At 33.1% G+C, this 18073-nt stretch overlaps 1 protein-coding gene across 1 annotated transcript in view; it reads left to right on the top strand.

Annotated features, from left to right (window-relative positions):
* lpcat4 (lysophosphatidylcholine acyltransferase 4) overlaps positions 1–18073 on the top strand; it is a 30422-nt gene that overhangs the window by 5201 nt on the left and 7148 nt on the right. The window contains exons 3-10 of the mRNA XM_073837444.1: positions 5162–5274; positions 5367–5427; positions 9345–9403; positions 9614–9648; positions 9729–9783; positions 9890–9972; positions 12603–12728; positions 12812–12965. Of these exons, the coding sequence (XP_073693545.1) occupies positions 5162–5274; positions 5367–5427; positions 9345–9403; positions 9614–9648; positions 9729–9783; positions 9890–9972; positions 12603–12728; positions 12812–12965 (686 nt within the window). The remainder of the gene's footprint in view (positions 1–5161; positions 5275–5366; positions 5428–9344; positions 9404–9613; positions 9649–9728; positions 9784–9889; positions 9973–12602; positions 12729–12811; positions 12966–18073) is intronic.

The raw sequence follows: 18073 nt of genomic DNA on the forward strand, positions 1-18073 counted from the left end.
TTTACACTCCATACACCATAATAATGACAGAAAACAGATTTGCAAATTTGACGAATGCATTAAAAATAAAACACTGAAATAAGTAGATTGCATAAGTATTCATACCCTTAACTCAGTACATAGTTGAAGCAGCTTTACAGCCTCAAGTGTTTTTGGGTCTGATGTGACCATCTTTGCACATCTGCATTTGGCAATTATCTGCCATTCTTTGCCTCACCTTTTCCCCTCCCCATCTCTGTCAGCTGGACATTTTCTAGAGTCCTAGTTGTTCCAGTCGTCTTCCATTATGGAGAATGCTTCTGTCAACCTTCAATGCAGCAGATTTGTTTCTGAACTCTTCTCTAGATCATCGCCTTAACGCAAGTCTGTCACTGAGCTCTACAGGCAGTTATCTTGGTTTTTGCTCTGATCTGCATTTTCAGCTGTTAGACCTTTTCTGAGAGGTGTGTGTCTTTCTAAATCAGACTCATTCACATGAATTTGCCACAGTTTAACTCCACTCCAAGTGTAGGAACATCTAGAAGCAATATGAATGCTCCTGAGATACATTTCCAGCGTCCCAGAAAAGGGTATGAATACTTATGCAGCGGGATCTTTTCAGTTTTTTATTTTAAATAAATTTGCACAAATGTTAAAAACCTATTTTTTGCTTTGCCATTGTGGAGTAGGGAGTGAAGATTGATGTGGGGAAAAAACTAATTTAAAGTAGTTTAACATAAGGCAGCAACATAACAAAATGTGACCCTGGAGCACAAAACCAGTCTTAAGTCGCTGGGGTATATTTGTAGCAATAGCCAAAAATACATTGCATGGGTCAAAATTATTGATTTTTCTTTTATGCCAAAAATCATTAGGAAATTAAGTAAAGATCATGTTCCATGAAGATTTTTTGTAAAATTCCTACTGTAAATATATCAAAATGTAATTTTTGATCAGTAATATGCATTGTTAAGAACTTAATTTGGACAACTTTAAAGGTGATTTTCTCAGTATTTAGATTTTTTTGCATCCTCAGATTCCAGATTTTCAAATAAATGTATCTTGACCAAATATTGTCCTATCCTAACAAACTATACATCAATAGAAAGCTTATTTATTGAGCTTTCATATGATGTATAAATCTCAGTTTTCTAAAATTTTACCTTATTACTGGTTTTGTGGTCCAGGGTCACAAATGTGAAAAAAATGAAGGGGTATGAATAATTTCGCAAGGCACTGTAAATACAGGTATGTGCCAAAAAAAAGGGAAAGTCAATTTATTTCAATAATTTGTTTAAAATAATGAAACTTGTGTGTTATATTAGTTCAGTACACACCAAATGAAATATTTCAAGCCTTTGTTTGTTTCAATTTTAATGATTAAAGATAAAAAAAAAAACAAATCCAGTTTTACACTGTAGGCTCCCTGTGTCCCAGTCTAGTCAGATAATTAACACAAAACACCTGCAAAGGTTTCCTCAGCCTCCAAATAGTCTCAGCCTTGCTTAGTAGGCTTCAGAATCATGGGGAAGACTGCGGACTTGACGCTAATGCAGAAGACACCCTCCATAAGGAGGAAAAGTCTCAAAAGGCAATTGCAAAAGAAGCTGGATGCTCACAGAGCGCAGTATCAGTATATTAACAGAGTGTTAAGAGGAAGGGAAAAATGTGGCCGGAAAAGTTGCACAAGGGACGGATGACCGTAGCCTTGAGAGGATTGTCAAGCAAGAGCGGTTCAGAAAGCTTCATAAGGAGTGGACTGAGGCTGGTGCCAGTGCATCAAGAACCACCACAAGCGGCTACAGCTGGAGAAGTCCATGCGTCAAACCACCCCTGAACCAAAAACAACGTCAGAAGCGTCTGTTCTGGGCCCAAATTTTGCATTTCATTTGGAAATCAAGGTCCCAGAGTCTGGAGGAAGACCGGAGAGGCACAAAAGTCAAGCTGCTTGAAGTCCAGTGTGAAGTTTCTACAGTCAGTGATGGTTTGGGGAGCATGTCATCTGCTGCTGTGGGTCCATTGTCTTTTATCAAGTCCACAGTCAACACAGCTGTCTACCAGGACATTTTAGAGCACTTCATGCTTCCTGCTGCCGACAAGCTTTTTAGAGATGGTTTTATTTTCCAGCAGGATTTGGCACCTGCCCACAAAGCCAAAACTACCAGTACCTGGTTTAATAGCCATGCAATAACTGTACTTGATTGGCCGGCAAATAGGGCTGGGCGATATGGTAAAAATATCATATCACGATTTTTTCAAGAAATATCACGATTCACGATTTTATCACGATTCTTTGTCATGTTGGTTTTACTTTTTTACAAGTTGTCTGAGTAGTACAGCCAAATTAATGTTTCTATTTTAAAACCAAAACCTTACAAGGTAACAAAATATAAACTAAAAAGAATGGCAGATATTTAAGCCAAAGTGGGCGAAGACAAAAAAATCTTCGTCATTATTTTCTTTGTTTTAAAAAAATAAGAACAAAGATAAGCTACATGTTACAAATACACATACTATACAAATAAAACAAACAGTGCTTTAATTTTCAGGTACAGTCCATGTATTTATCAGTAGCATTCAAGAAATTTATAAATAAACATAAATTATACATGGAAGCAACATTTAAAGCAACTGTATTGAAGTTCTTCAGTCAAGAGCAGTGAGTGATTTTCCTTTGTGTTTTGTTTTATTAGTGTATCATCACCCAAAAATGACAATTCTGTCATCATTTACTCACTCTCGCATTTTTTTTAAGCATAAAACATGCTGAACATAAAACTTATTTTGAATAATGTGGGTAACCAAACAGTTGCTGGGTCCCCAGTTACTTCCATATATTTTATTTATTTATTTTAAGTCAGTGGGGACCAGCTACTGTTACCCACATTCTTCAAAATATATTCTTTTGTGTTAAGCACAAGAAAAAAAATTAATAGAGATTTAGGACATGTGAGTGACAACATTTTTGGGTGTACTGTCCCTTTAATGACAATCGACAGCATGTTTAGCTCTGTCGCAGAGCTGCACGCATCTATACAGGCGCGCATCCGTTTTTCTCTTAACTGTTTACTTTCACTTTAGACAACCGACTGTGTTTATATGTAATCCTTGCGTGTTTTTGACCGTATAAGCAAATTAAACGCGAAAGATAGCTCAGTTTAGTAATCAGGTGCTGTTTGACAGGCTTTTAGCGCACGTGCTTCAGGTTTACGCGCTCATGAAGCGCATGCCAGAACAGCGCGCGGACCAAATGGCGTAATTTTACCGGCAAGACTTTGAAGCACATTCAAATGTACTTTTGTGATCGCGAATATGAATAAGTGCAGTGTCCCGTGCGTGAATGTCCAGTATATTAAGACGGAGACACACTGTAGCACGATACTACGATATTTATTCAAAAGCAGATCGTGGAGACATTTTAATCGTCCACGATCAAAAATCGTCATATCGCACACCCCTACCGGCAAACTGGCCTGACTTAAACCCCATTGAAAATCTATGGGGTGTTGTCAAAAGGAAGATGAGGAAACAGAGACCCCGAAATGCAGAGGAGCTGAAGGCCAATATCAAAGACACTTGGGCTCCATAACACCTCAACTGTGCCAAAGGCTGATCGCCTCCTTGATGCTGGAATTAGTGCAAATGAGGACATAATACAGTACATTAACACACTTTTCAGACGGCCAACATGTGTTTAAGATCCTTTTTTTATTGGTCACATGAAATATTCTAATTTTGTGAAATACTGGATTTGCTTTTTTTTTTGTCTTTAATCCATAATCATCAAAATGAAATAAGGCTTGAAATGTTTCACTTTGTGTGTAGTGAACTAATATAACATACAAGTTTCACTATTTGAAACGAATGATTGAAATAAATGGAGTTTGCCTCGATTTGTTGGAGTTTAGTCAGTCAGTGTTAGTGAGTCGAAAAGATCCTGAATCCAGGAAGAAATGTGTGTCTCAGATCAGTGAGAGAGTCACAAGATTTAGTATTTTCTAAATATTATGACTTTAATCTAACAATTGTGACTTTTTTCGAAACATTTTTAGACTTTGTTCTCATTTTCAACTTCATTCTTTTAATTTCAACTTTATTTGAGAAACATTTCAACTTTGTTTTATATTAAATAATAATAATATGATTTTATTCGTACAATTTTGACCTTATTCTTGAAAAAAATTCGACTTTATTCTCATAATTTTTACTTTATTTTCTAAATATGACTTTAATCTAATAATTGTGACTTTTTTCCTCAACATTTAGACTTTTATTTTTTAAACTTTTAGACTTTATTCTCATAATTTTTACTTTTTTCTCGAAACATTTGAACTTTATTTTCAAAACAATTCAAATTTATTGTCAATATATTTTGACTTAATTTTTTTAATATTTTGACTTTATATTTGAAACATTTTGACTTTGTTCTCATAATTTCGACTTTATTTTGTAAACATTTTGTCTTTATTTTTTATAATTTTGATTTTATTCTCAAAACATTTCGACTTTATTTTCAAAATACAATGACTTTATTCTTATAATTTTGACTTTATTCTCGAAACATTTCGACTTTATTCACAATTTCAACTTTATTCTCCTATTTTAAACGTTATTCTCGTAATTTTTGACTTTAGCCTCAAAAAATTTCGATTTTATTCTCATAACATTTCGACTTTTAATCTAAGATTTTAGTTTTTCTCTAAGATGGCACTTAAACGCCACCATAATAAACTGTATGACGGTTTCCTCAAAAGTATTGTGGAGCACAACAGTCTTAAACACTGATAATAATCAGAAATGTCTCTTAAGCAGCAAATCAGAATATTAGAGTGATTTCTGAAGGATCATCAAAATAATCATCAAATTGAAACAAATAAAGGCTTGAAACATTTCACTGTGTGTGTAGTGAACTAATTTGAAACAAGTTTCACTATTTGAAACAAATGATTGAAATAAATCGACTTTGCCTCAATTTTCAAATTTTTTGGGCACATACCTGTATATTGTGGTCCCCTTTGTTTTGCTGAAGATTTGTGAGCAAAAATCATTTAAATCTAACATCAAAATTTGGATATAAGCATCTGCTCATAGAAAGATGGTAACATCCCTGTTGTAAGATTCTGTTAAAACTGTCCAAACCCAGAGTTTAGTGAATCTCTGCTCATCTGTGTTTGTGTTCCAGCGCTGTTGGAGTTTAATCAGTCAGTGTTGGTGAGTCGAAAAGATCCTGAATCCAGGAAGAAATGTGTGTCTCAGATCAGTGAGAGAGTCACGTCTGGCGGCCGCTGGCCTCAGGTATTAAACACACACATAAACACACACCTGTCAGCTGGTCTGTCTCATCCTGTTGGGCTCCATCTTATTCTGTGCTCCATTTCTCTCGGCAGATGCTCATGTTTCCAGAAGGAACGACGACTAACGGCGGAGCTCTGATCAAATTCAAACCCGGTACGATACACACACACACACACACACACACACACACAACCACACGCACAACCACACGCACACAAACACACACACACACACACACACACACACACACACACACACACACACACACACACACACACACACACACAACACAACCACACACACGCACACACACACACACACACACACACACACACACACACACACACACACACACACACACACACACACACACGCACACACACACACACACACACACGCACACGCACACGCACACAACCACACACACGCACACGCACACACACACACGCACACGCACACGCACACACACACAACCACACAACCACACACACACACACACACACTCACTCACTCTAAAACCTACAGTAGTCAACTCCCACTGTTACTTTTCAAGAAATGAATCCTTTTTTTTACTCAAGGACGCATTAAGTTGATCATAAGTGGCAGTAAAGACGTTTATAATGTCACAAATGGTTTAAATGCTGCTATACACCTAAAATATTATGCTTTAGTTTCTACAATTTAATCGTCATAATTTTAACTTTATTCTTGAAACATTTCAACTTTTTTCTTGTAATTTCAACTTTATTGTCTCAAGTCAAAAATGATCAAGAATAAAGTTGAGAATATTCTCAAAACATTTAGACTTTATTTTCGTAATTTCCACTTTATTCTGGAAACATTTTGATTTTATTCTCGTGTTCTCAACATTTTTCTAAATTTTTATTCTCCCTTTATTTTCCCTTTATTATTTTTTAAGAAATTAATCCTTTTACTTATCAAGGACACTTTAAATTGATCATAAGTGGCAGTAGAGATTTAATCAGTATTTAATCACAAAATATTTAAATGCTGTTCTTTTGAGCCTTCTATCCATCTGTGAACACTAAAAAAATTAAAAATAAACAAATCTAAGATTATGAGATTGAAGTCATAATATTTCAAGAATTCAGTAAAAATATTACACGAATAAAGTCAGTGATACAGCGATCTGTCCCACCATCTGTCACATTAAAGAACGTGAAAAACACATTATTGTAAGACACATCGTTTATAAATCTGAGACTGTTTTATATTAAAAGTACCAAAAGCACAAAGCTTATTGCTATTATTGGGTGGCTGGAGCACTACAAATAGGCCTCATGAATGCGATCAAAGACGTGAATTATTATTTCCAAGAGTACTGTCCCTGTGAGAATAACACCTGGTTTGATTTCTAATAATCTTAGATATATTCAAATAAATTCCGGGGGCCATGCAGCTTCTCCTGGTGCTCCTGATCCGGGCCATCTGCATGTGCAGACTATACTCTCAAAATGTTGTACTTTAATTACTACAATTGAATTCATCTAATTTGAACTTTATTCTTGAAACATTAAGACTTTTCTCATAATTTTGTCTTTATTCTTAAAACGTTTAGACTTTATTCTCAAAACATTTCGACTTTATTCTCAAAACATTTCGACTTTATTCTCCAAATATTATGACTTTATTTTTGAAATATTATGACTTAATGTCATAATTTTGACTTTATTCTCAAAACATTTCGACTTTATTCTCCAAATATTATGACTTTATTTTTGAAATATTATGACTTAATGTCATAATTTTGACTTTATTCTCAGAATTTTTTGACTTTATGAAGTTAAAAAATCCAAATTACGAGAATACATTCGAAATGTTTCAAGAATAGAGTCAAGAGTATTCTCGAAACATTTAGACTTTATTCTCGTAATTTTAACCTTTTAAAAAAATTTTTTTTTTTTTTATAATTTTGACTTATTTTTGAAAAATTTTGACTTTATTCTTATAATTAAAATTTTATTCCCAAAATATTTAGACGTTGTTCTTGTAATTTCGACTTTATTCTCAAAACATTTCGACTTTATTCTCGAAATATTATGACTTTATTTTTGAAATATTATGACTTTGTCATAATTTTGACTTTATTCTCAGAATTTTTTGACTTTATGAAGTTAAAAAAAATCTAAATTACGAGAATACAGTCGAAATGTTTCAAGAATAGAGTCGAGAATATTCTCGAAACATTTAGACTTTATTCTCGTAATTTTAACCTTTTTTAAAAAAATTTTTTTTTTATAATTTTGACTTTTATTTTTGAAAAATTTAGACTTTATTCTTATTTAAATTTTATTCCCAAAATATTTAGACGTTATTCTTGTAATTTCAACTTTATTCTCGAAATATTATGACTTTATTTTTGAAATATTAACTTAAAATATTAATAATAACTTAATGTCATAATTTTGACTTTATTCTCAGAATATTTTGACTTTATGAAGTTAAAAAATCAAAATTACGAGAATACATTCGAAATGTTTCAAGAATAGAGTCAAGAATATTCTCCAAACATTTAGACTTTATTCTCGTAATTTTAACCTTTTTTAAAAAAAAGTTTTTTTATAATTTTGACTTTTATTTTTGAAAAATTTTGACTTTATTTTTAAAATTTAAATTTTATACCCAAAATATTTAGACGTTGTTCTTGTAATTTCAACTTTATTCTCAAAACATTTCGACTTTATTCTCCAAATATTATGACTTTATTTTTGAAATATTATGACTTAATGTCATAATTTTGACTTTATTCTCCAAATATTTTGTCTTTATTCTTATAGTTTTGACTTTATTTTCAAAACATTTCGACTTTATTCTCAAAACATTTGATTTTACTCTCATAACATTTCGACTTTCAGTCTGAAATTTTATTTGATTTTATTTTCTAACATGACACTTAAACACCACCGTAATAAATGTATGACAGTTTCCACTTTTGTCTTTATTCTTTAAACATTTCAACTTTATTCTCCAAACTCAAAAATCGAAATTACGAGAAAACAGTCGAAATGTTTCAAGAATAGAGTCGAGAATATTCTCCAAACATTTAGACTTTATTTTCGTAATTTTGACCTTTTTTTTCAAAATATTTTGTCTTTATTCTTATAATTTCGACTTTATTCTCGAAATATTATGATTTCAATCTCATAATTTCAATTTTTTTCAAAACATTTAAACTTTATTCTCATAATTTGGACTTTATTCTCAAAATATTATGACTTTAATCTAATAATTGTGACTTTTTTTCTTAACATTTAGACTTTATTCTCAAAATATAATGACTTTATTCTTAATTTTGACTTTATTCTTGAAACATTTAGACTTTTCTCATAATTTTGACTTTATTCTTAAAACGTTTAGACTTTATTCTTGTAATTTCGACTTTATTCTCAAAACATTTCGACTTTATCAAAATACAATGACGTTATTCTTAGAATTTTGACTTTATTCTCGAAACATTTCGACTTTATTCACAAAATTTCAACTTTATTCTCCTATTTTAAACGTTATTCTCGTAATTTTTGACTTTAGCCTCAAAAAATTTAGATTTTATTCTCATAACATTTCGACTTTTAATCTAAGATTTTAGTTTTTCTCTAACATGGCACTTAAACGCCACCATAATAAACTGTATGACGGTTTCCTCAAAAGTATTGTGCAGCACAACAGTCTTAAACACTGATAATAATCAGAAATGTCTCTTAAGCAGCAAGTCAGAATATTAGAATGATTTCTGAAGGATCATGTGACACTGAAGACTGCAGTAATGATGCTGAAAATTCAGCTTCGCATCACAGAAATAAATTACATTTGAACATATTATTAACAGAGAAAACACATATTTTACATTTTAATAATATATCACAATTTCTACTGCACTTTTGATCAAATAAAATTGCCTTGGTGACTTCTTTTACAAGCATTAACAGATCTTACCAACTCCAAACTCCAAGGTTTTATTACTATAATTTTTTTTTTGTTGTTTAATAATGTTTTTTGGAAACTCATGTTCACGTCGTAGCTGTATGCTAACGTCAGTAATCTCTCGACAGGTGCGTTTCTGGCTGGCGTTCCCGTTCAGCCCGTCTTGCTTCACTATCCCGGTCAACCGGTGAGTCTGGGAACAGCAAATGCCTGTGTGGACGTCTCTGGCTAAAATTAGCCGTGTTTATGTAACAGCAACCACTGGATGACTATATATGAGCACAGCAGTGAGCTGAAGTAGACATAGAGCTGCTAAACTAGATAAAAGTGCACCAGAATCAAATAAAACCACTCAAATGTCACTCAACCTGGTATAATATGAAACATATCTTTGCAGGACACGGTTCGCTGGACGTGGAGAGGAATCTCATGGTGAGGAGGAGTTTTTATGCTGTTAATAATTGACAATAATGAAATAGTTGTTCTAAACCTAGCTGTAAATGTGTTTGCAGGCTCGGCGCTCTGTGGCACACCACCTCTCAGATCTACACCAGTGTTACTGTGGAGGTGAGGTTTGATTGACAGGAGGCACAGCCAATCATGTTCAGCGCTGCTACAGCTGTGACCAATAGAATCTCACTCAGTAATCTCTCTTCGCTCTGATTGGTTGTAGTTCCTGCCTGTTTACACGCCGTCACACGACGAGAAGCAGAACCCGGACTTGTACGCGGAAAACGTACAGAAACTCATGGCCAAGTAAGTCATGTGACCAGCAAAACTGAACACAGACAGTGAGATGTTATTTCAGTGGAGTCTGACATTTATCATCTTACTAACAACATCATTCTCCAATAAACACACATCCGGTGCAGTGGTGCATTTATAAATGAGGTTGTTCAGTAAAATTTTGTCAATTATTGTCTGTATTACATTAAATATACACTGCTGAAAATACAGAAAAAAACGTAATATTGTGAAATATTATTACGATATAAAATAACGTTCTTCTATTTTAATATACGTTAAAAATCTAATTTATTTCCGTGATGCAAAGCTGAATTTTTCAGTCTTCAGTGTCGCATGATCCTACAGAAATCATTCTAATATACTGATTTATTATCAATGTTGAAAATCTTCTTTTTTTTAGGATTCTGATGAATAGAAACTTTAATTTAATTTATTTAAAATATAATTTTTCTCACAATATACACTGTGGTTCTAAAGTTTGGGTCAGTACATTTTTATTCTTCCCATTTTTTGAAAGAAATTAATACTTTTATTCAGCAAAAAGTGATGGCAAAGACTTATATTGTTAAAAAATGATTTATATTTTGAATTAATGCTTTTCTTTTTAACTTTTCATTCAATAAGAATCCTGAAAAAATTATACTAGGTTTCGAAAAAATATTTGGTAGCACAACTGTTTATAATTATGATAATTCTAATAATAAATCAGCATATGAGAATGATTTCTGAAGATCATGTGAGACTGAAGACTGGAGTAATGGTGCTGAAAATTCAGCTTTGTATCACAGGAATAAATTATATTTTAAATTATATTAAAATAGAAACCGTTATTTTATTTTGTAGTAATATTTTGCAGTATTACTGTTTTTTTTCTGTATTTTTAAACAAATAAATGCAGTCTTGATGAGCAGAAGAGACTTTAAAAAACATTACAAGTCTTACTGATCCCAAACCTTTGAACGGCAGAATATATATATATATATATATATATAACATTTATCTTGATTTGTTAGTCATCTGTATCTTTAAATGCAGTTTAAACCAGAGCCTGATGTTAACTAAAACTAAAACCAGTTAATACCATTTAACATTTAATGTCATTTCTGTTAGTTTTAATTAAATAAACATCAACTGAAATAAAATGTATATAGACACATAAAGGTTAAGTTTTTTTTAGATAAATTTTAGCTAAAATAAAAAAACGTCATATTTACAAAATATACAGAATATCTAAAAATTTGTAAAATTAAAAAAAAAATATATATATATAGCAATTTTATGTGCTTTTGTCTTTTTTTAATCTTTAATTTTTAGTTTTAGTAATTTTCAGCTATGTTTAGACTATTATTACTATTTTAAGTGTTTTTTTTTTTTCAACTATTAAGAATTTTAGTTTATATTAGAGCTGGAAAACGGTTAGTCATTATTAATTATTATTATTAAGTTATGTTTGCGTACTTTGTGTGTGTACTTTGTATATTTATTATGTAGATATAAATACACACAAATGTATATATTAAAAAAATATTATGTATTTGTATGTAAACACTTGTATGTAATTTATATACATATCTCAAACACAGTTTTCCTTAATATATACATGTATATGTGTTTGTGTTTATATATACATAATAAATATACACAGTGTAATACGCAAATATAAACTTTTTTTAATCAATTGATCATGACTAATCGTTTAACATTTAATATAATTTCTGTTAGTTTTAATTAAATAAACATCAACTGAAATAAAATAAAAAAATAAAACACAAAAAATCAAATTATTTTTTTTTTTAAACTATTACAGTATTTATTTATGTTTAGAAAGAGCTTTAATTATTTTTCCAATTTTAGTTTAGCAATTTATGTGCTTTAATTTTTTTTTTAATGACTAATTTTAGAGTCAACTGTTAAGAATTTATTTTAGAGCTATTATTTTTAGAGAGTGTGTATATATATATATATATGTGTGTGTGTGTGTGTGTGTATATATGTATTTATTTATTTTTGTAAATATATATGTGTGTGTGTGTGTGTATTTTTTTGTTTATTTAAAAATATATATATATATATGTATGTGTGTGTGTGTGTGTGTGTGTGTGTGTGTGTGTGTGTTATTTATTTTATTTTTGTTTTTATTTTTATTTATTTAAAAAATATATATATTTTTAATAAATAAAAATAAATAAATAAACGTGTATATATTTATTTATTTATTTTAAATATATGTGTGTGTGTGTGTGTGTGTATTTATTTATTTATTTATTTTATTGTTATTTATTTTTTGTGTGTGTGTGTGTGTGTGTGTTTATTTATTTTTATTTATTTTTTATAAAAAAATTTAAATAATACATTTACACCTTACACACCCATATAGCACGTAAACATAACATTTTAATTTAATTTAATTTTAATTGTTTTGCAGCTCTACTTTATTCTACTAGTAACAACACTTGATTGAACCCGTTTAATTTCAGGTTAAATACAACAGAAGTTTATCTACCTAGAAAAAAAAAAATAGAATTTAGACCATTTCACAGCTGAAATAGCACACTTTTATTAATGCAAGTTGTATTTAACATGAACTATTCCTGTAAGCAACATTGAAATGAAATGAACTCTTGTATGTTGTCTGATAGAGCTCTGCATGTTCCTGCCACCGATTATGTGATGGAGGGTCGATTTCCTGTTAAAAAGCTCGGAAACCTCTCGCTTCCCCTGGAGTCTCCGGCACAGGAAACACTCAGACTGCTCCGTGAACACGGGTGAGTGTGTATGAGTGTGTATTAGTGTGTGTTTAGTATCTCTCTACCTGTTTGTCTCACTCTTTCCTTCTCCTCATCTGCAGTCTCTCTAACTCTCATGTGGAGACTGTGATGAACAACATGATTGACAGCTGTCACTCAGGTCAGAGCACCATGGTAACAGCCGATCACCTGACCGCTCTTCTGGGGCTGAAGGACAAAACCACAGCGGTGAAGATCTGCTCGCTTTACTCGAAGGTAAAACATTGTGAGATTTAGTTCAAGCGTTCATCTGTCATCATTTATTAACCCTGGTGAACCATCACTGCAAGCCTGTTTGACCTTTTGTCAGCTGTGGAGAGCAAACTTAGATCTGCAGGTGCAAATGACAAAACCTGAGCACCATAAAATCATAACAGTATCGTAAAAGCGCTGTATTTAAATTCACAATGGCTTTAAAAGGATAGTTCACCTACATGAGTTTCTGTCTTCTGTTGAGCACAGAAGAAGATATTTTGAAGAATGTTCGTAACCGAATAGTTGATGGTAGCCATTGACTTGTATTGTATGGAAGAAATACTATGGAGGTCAGTGGCTACCATTCAATTGTTTGGTTCTTCTTCTTTTTGTTTTAGTCATTATTCAGTAAAATCATCTAATGATGCAATTAAAATAAGACTCATAAAAGGCAATTAATGGAAGAAAAACAACAGGAAGTGAGTCACACATGAATGAAAGCAAATTGCACAAACGCACAAAGACACAAATGAAATTAAAGCTGCAAGCAGCGATGGTAGGGCCCTCGCACTCGGGCTCACCGCCGATCTGTGGCGAATGGTGGGGACTATGCTATTAACACAGTAAATGTAGAAGGAATATGTCAAAGTCATTTATATATGCCAATCTTCCTGCTGCCAGCTGGTGGCGCTATGCCTATAACTGAATATTGGCATGCAGATGTGTTCAGGCCAGTGCTTTCATGAAACATATGAAGTTTGGTGAAGCTTGAACATGGCATGCTTGAGTGTAAGTCATGACATATCCTGCTGCCAACAGGTGGCGCTATTACGAAATATTGGCTTTAAGATGTCTTCAGGCCAGGACTATTGGCAAACATGTCAAGTTTGGTGCAAATTGTACATTGCATGCTTAAGTTAGTGTAAAACAAGTAATTTGCTGTTGCCAGCTGGTGGCGCTATGACTATAACTAAATACTGGCATGTAAATGTATTCAGGCCAGGACTCTTATCAAACATATTAAGTTTGGGGCTGATTGGACATTGCATGCCTGAGTTACAGTAACTTCCTGTTTCATTGCATTAAGAGTATGCTTTAGCACTTAGCTAAATGTTGCTAACATGCTTCTAGAATGTTGCTACCCTATTTAACACTTGTTGATATTTTTAAAATGTTGCTTGGCATCCACAACAGTATTAAACATGTGACTTCCTGTTGCCAGCAGGTGGCACTATGACTATAACTGAATATGGGCATGGGCTTGTGTTCAGACCAGGACTCTTATCAAACATATTAAGCTTGGGTCAGATTGGACACTGTATGCATGAGTTACACTTATTTTTCTTTGTATTAATATCATGCTTTAGCTCTTAGCTAAGTGTTGCTAGCATGTTTTAACATGATTCTAGCATGATGCTAGCCTATTTAAAACTTGCTAAAGCTTTTTAATATGTTGCTAGGAGTCCGTAACACCATTAAACATCACTTCCTGTTGTCAGCAGGTGGCGCTGTGACTATAACTGAATATGGGCATGTATATATCTTCAGGCCAGGAGTCTTATCAAACATGTGAAGTTTGGGGCTGATTGGACATTGCATGCCTGAGTTACAGTAACTTCCTGTTTTATGTCTTTAACAACATGCTTTAGCACTAAGTAAGTGTTGCTAGCATGTTTGAGTACGTTTTGAACTAGTTTAGCACTCAATGGCTTTTTTAGTGTGTTGCTAATAGTGTGTCACAGTGTTAAACATGTCACTTCCTGTTGACAGTAGGTGGCGCTATAACTATAACTGAATATTGGCATGTAGACATCTTCATGTCACGACTGTTATCAAACATGTGAAGTTTGGGGCTGATTGGACATTGCATGCCTGAGTTACAGTAACTTCCTGTTTCATTGCATTAAGAGCATGCTTTAACACTTAGCACTTAGCTAAATGTTGCTAACATGTTATAGTATGTTTCTAGCATGTTTCTACCCTTTTTAACAGTTGTTGAATTTTTTTTAAAATGTTGCTAGTCATCCACAACAGTATTAAACATATGGCTTCCTGTTACCAGCTGGTGGCGCTATGACTATAACTGAATACAGGCATGGGCATGTGTTTAGGCCAGGATTCTTATCAAACATGTTAAGTTTGGGGCTAATTGGACATGGTATGCCTGAGTTAGAGTAACTTCCTGTTTTGTTGTATTATTAGCATGCTTTAGCATATTAGCTAAGTGTTGCTAGCATGCTTTATTATTTTTGTAGCATGTTGAATATTAAGTTTGGGTCAGATTCAACAGTATTTACATGAGTTACAGCAATTTCCTTTTGTATTTGTATTAATAGCATGCTTTAGCTCTTAGCTAAGTGTTGCTAGCATTTTTTAGCATGTTTGTAGCATGTTGCTAGGCTATTTACGACTTGTTAACGCTTTTCAATATGTTGCTAGGAGTCCGTAACAGTGTTAAACATGTCATTTCCTGTTGTCAGCAGGTGGCGCTATGACTATAACTGAATTTGGGCACTGACATGTGTTCAGGACCGGACTGTCATCAAACATGTGAAGTTTGAGGCAGATCGGACATCGTATGCCTGAGTTATAGCAACTTCGTTTTTCATGGATAAACATCAAAGTTTGTCAGGCTGCCACGGACACGCCCATCGACAAAAAATCTAAAGCTTCGCAATTTAACATCGCAAAGGCCTTATGATGACACTCAGCAAATTTGAAGATGATCGGATAAAAACTGTAGGAGGAGTTCGTTAAAGTACGAGGCCTGAAAATGGCAAAAACTGCACAAAAATCGTACAGGAAATTCAATATAACGGACTTCCTGTCGGGTTTCGGATGTTGCACCAGGAGACTTTTTTGTAGGTATTGGTGTGTTACATATGTGTACCGAGTTTCGTACATGTACGTAAAACGTAGCTCGAGGCGCACTCTGTTGAAATTTTATAGGTGGCGCTATCGAGCCATTTTGCCACACCCACTTTTGAAAACCATATCAGATGTAAATTTTCGCCAGGTCTGATGCGTGTGCAAAGTTTCGTGAGTTTTCGGGCATGTTTAGGCCCTCAAAAAGACTTTTCATTTCGGAGAAGAAGAAGAAGAATAATAATTAAAGCTGCGAGCAGCGATGAACGGGCCCTCGCACCTGGGCTCACCGCTGACCGGTGGCTTCAGGAAATCAGCAAACGGTGGGCAGTATGCTTTTAAAACAGTAAATATAGAAAAAAATGTCATAAGTCATTTAAATGTGCCAAACTTGCTGCTGCCAGATGGTGGCGCTATGCCTATAACTGATTATTGGCATGTAGATGTGTTCAGGCCAGCACTATTATCAAACATATGAAGTTTGGTGCAGATTGACCTTGGTATGTTTGAGTTAGTGAAAGATATGATATATCCTGCTGCCAACAGGTGGCGCTATGATAATATCTGAATATTGGCCTTTAGGTGTCTTCAGGCCAGGACTCTTACCAAACCTGTGAATTTTGTGGCAGATCAGACATTTTATGGCTAAGTTATAACAACTCAATGAAAACTCAAGATCCTCACAATTTAACATCTCTAAGGCCTCAAGATCAGACTGACCAAATATAATGTTGATTTAATTAAATGCAATCAATGCAAGGACTTCAGATAATGCCAACTGTGAACCAATATGCAAAATTTTCCCTATACTCTGATGATGATGATAAGAACATGATTCATGATGATAACAAAATGTTATTATTGCTTGCTTTACGTCCACCACTTCTGCTTAAATGTCATTGTTACCTATCTGTACAAGTTTTGTGTGGATATTGCTTTGCTGGTGACTCCTCCTGTTACAAGGCATCACTCTTAAGCGCTACACAACTAAGAATCAATAAGGAAAACGGTGCCCAGTTGGCACATGCATTCACAGTAACCCTCTGCTAGTTTGGATTTTAAGTTTACAGAATTGAAAGGGTTAGACTTTAAAATCAACACACAGACACATACACACAAAATATAAAATGTTGCCATCCAGTTTCATTTGTTAAAATTAACTATATTAGTTAACATGACCAATAAATAAATAGCATTTATTAATGTTAATTAATATTAAGCTAAAAGAAGTATTCATATAAAGTTTATGTACTGTGTATTAACATGAACATGAACACAGTTCATGTGGGTGTACAGCAATACACAATAAAGTGCTCTATAAATGCTTCATTCTTTCAAAATATCTTTAAAAATCAAGTTGAGTATTTTAACGGGGTGATACATATATATATATATATATATATAACTGATCTTAAAATTATGGTTTTCAGATGTTTTGAAGAGATAACAGTAACGTTTGTTTTGTTGTCAAAGTTTGTCTTAATTTTTTATTATTATTATTTTATATTCAATAAATAACACCATGTAAATATTGTCTATCAATGAAGATAAATTGATCATGCTAAAAAGTTGTATTTTTTTTTAAATCTTTTGCTATGTGACTGAATAGGACAAGTTCATGGTACAGTTAAGTAAAAAATAAATAAAAAACAACAACTGCAAAATACGAACAATGAAAGACTTAGTGACCCTTTATATTTTCTCAAAATATCAGACTCTCAAAGATCAGACATATTTATGTAATTACAATACATATGTGCATTTTTGTTCAAAGATGGTCTGTAGGATGGCTCTCTACTCTGTCACCCTCTCTGCCTCTCACCCCTCCCCCCTGCAATAATGAGCTTCTCTGTGCCTGACTGAACGCACACACATACTGTAGAGACATTCACCAGAGTGACAGCAGGTTTCTGAGTTATTTTTTAAATTTTCTTTAATTCATTGAAGCTTGTATAAAATTTATATTTCCAGCACTTGCTCAGAATGATTAGATCTCTGTGTGAAAAAAGTTTTAAAGAGTTTGGATGCTGCACTTTAAAGATATAAAAATATTTTTTACTATATCTTTAAAAAATCACCACGTCCACACCGTTCAAGATATCCAAAATCCGGTCGCAATTTAACATCTTCAGAATATTCTCTTCATGTTAAAAAAGTTTGGTGTGAACAGCTGGTTGTTCTTAGAAGTAGTGTGCATTTGTTTACAGCCTGATTTTTCCAAAAATCCACATTCAAATCAAAATAGCCGGCTTCCTGTTGGTCTC

The sequence above is a fragment of the Garra rufa genome, chromosome 3 (assembly GCF_049309525.1).
Source record: "Garra rufa chromosome 3, GarRuf1.0, whole genome shotgun sequence".
NCBI lineage: Eukaryota > Metazoa > Chordata > Actinopteri > Cypriniformes > Cyprinidae > Garra > Garra rufa.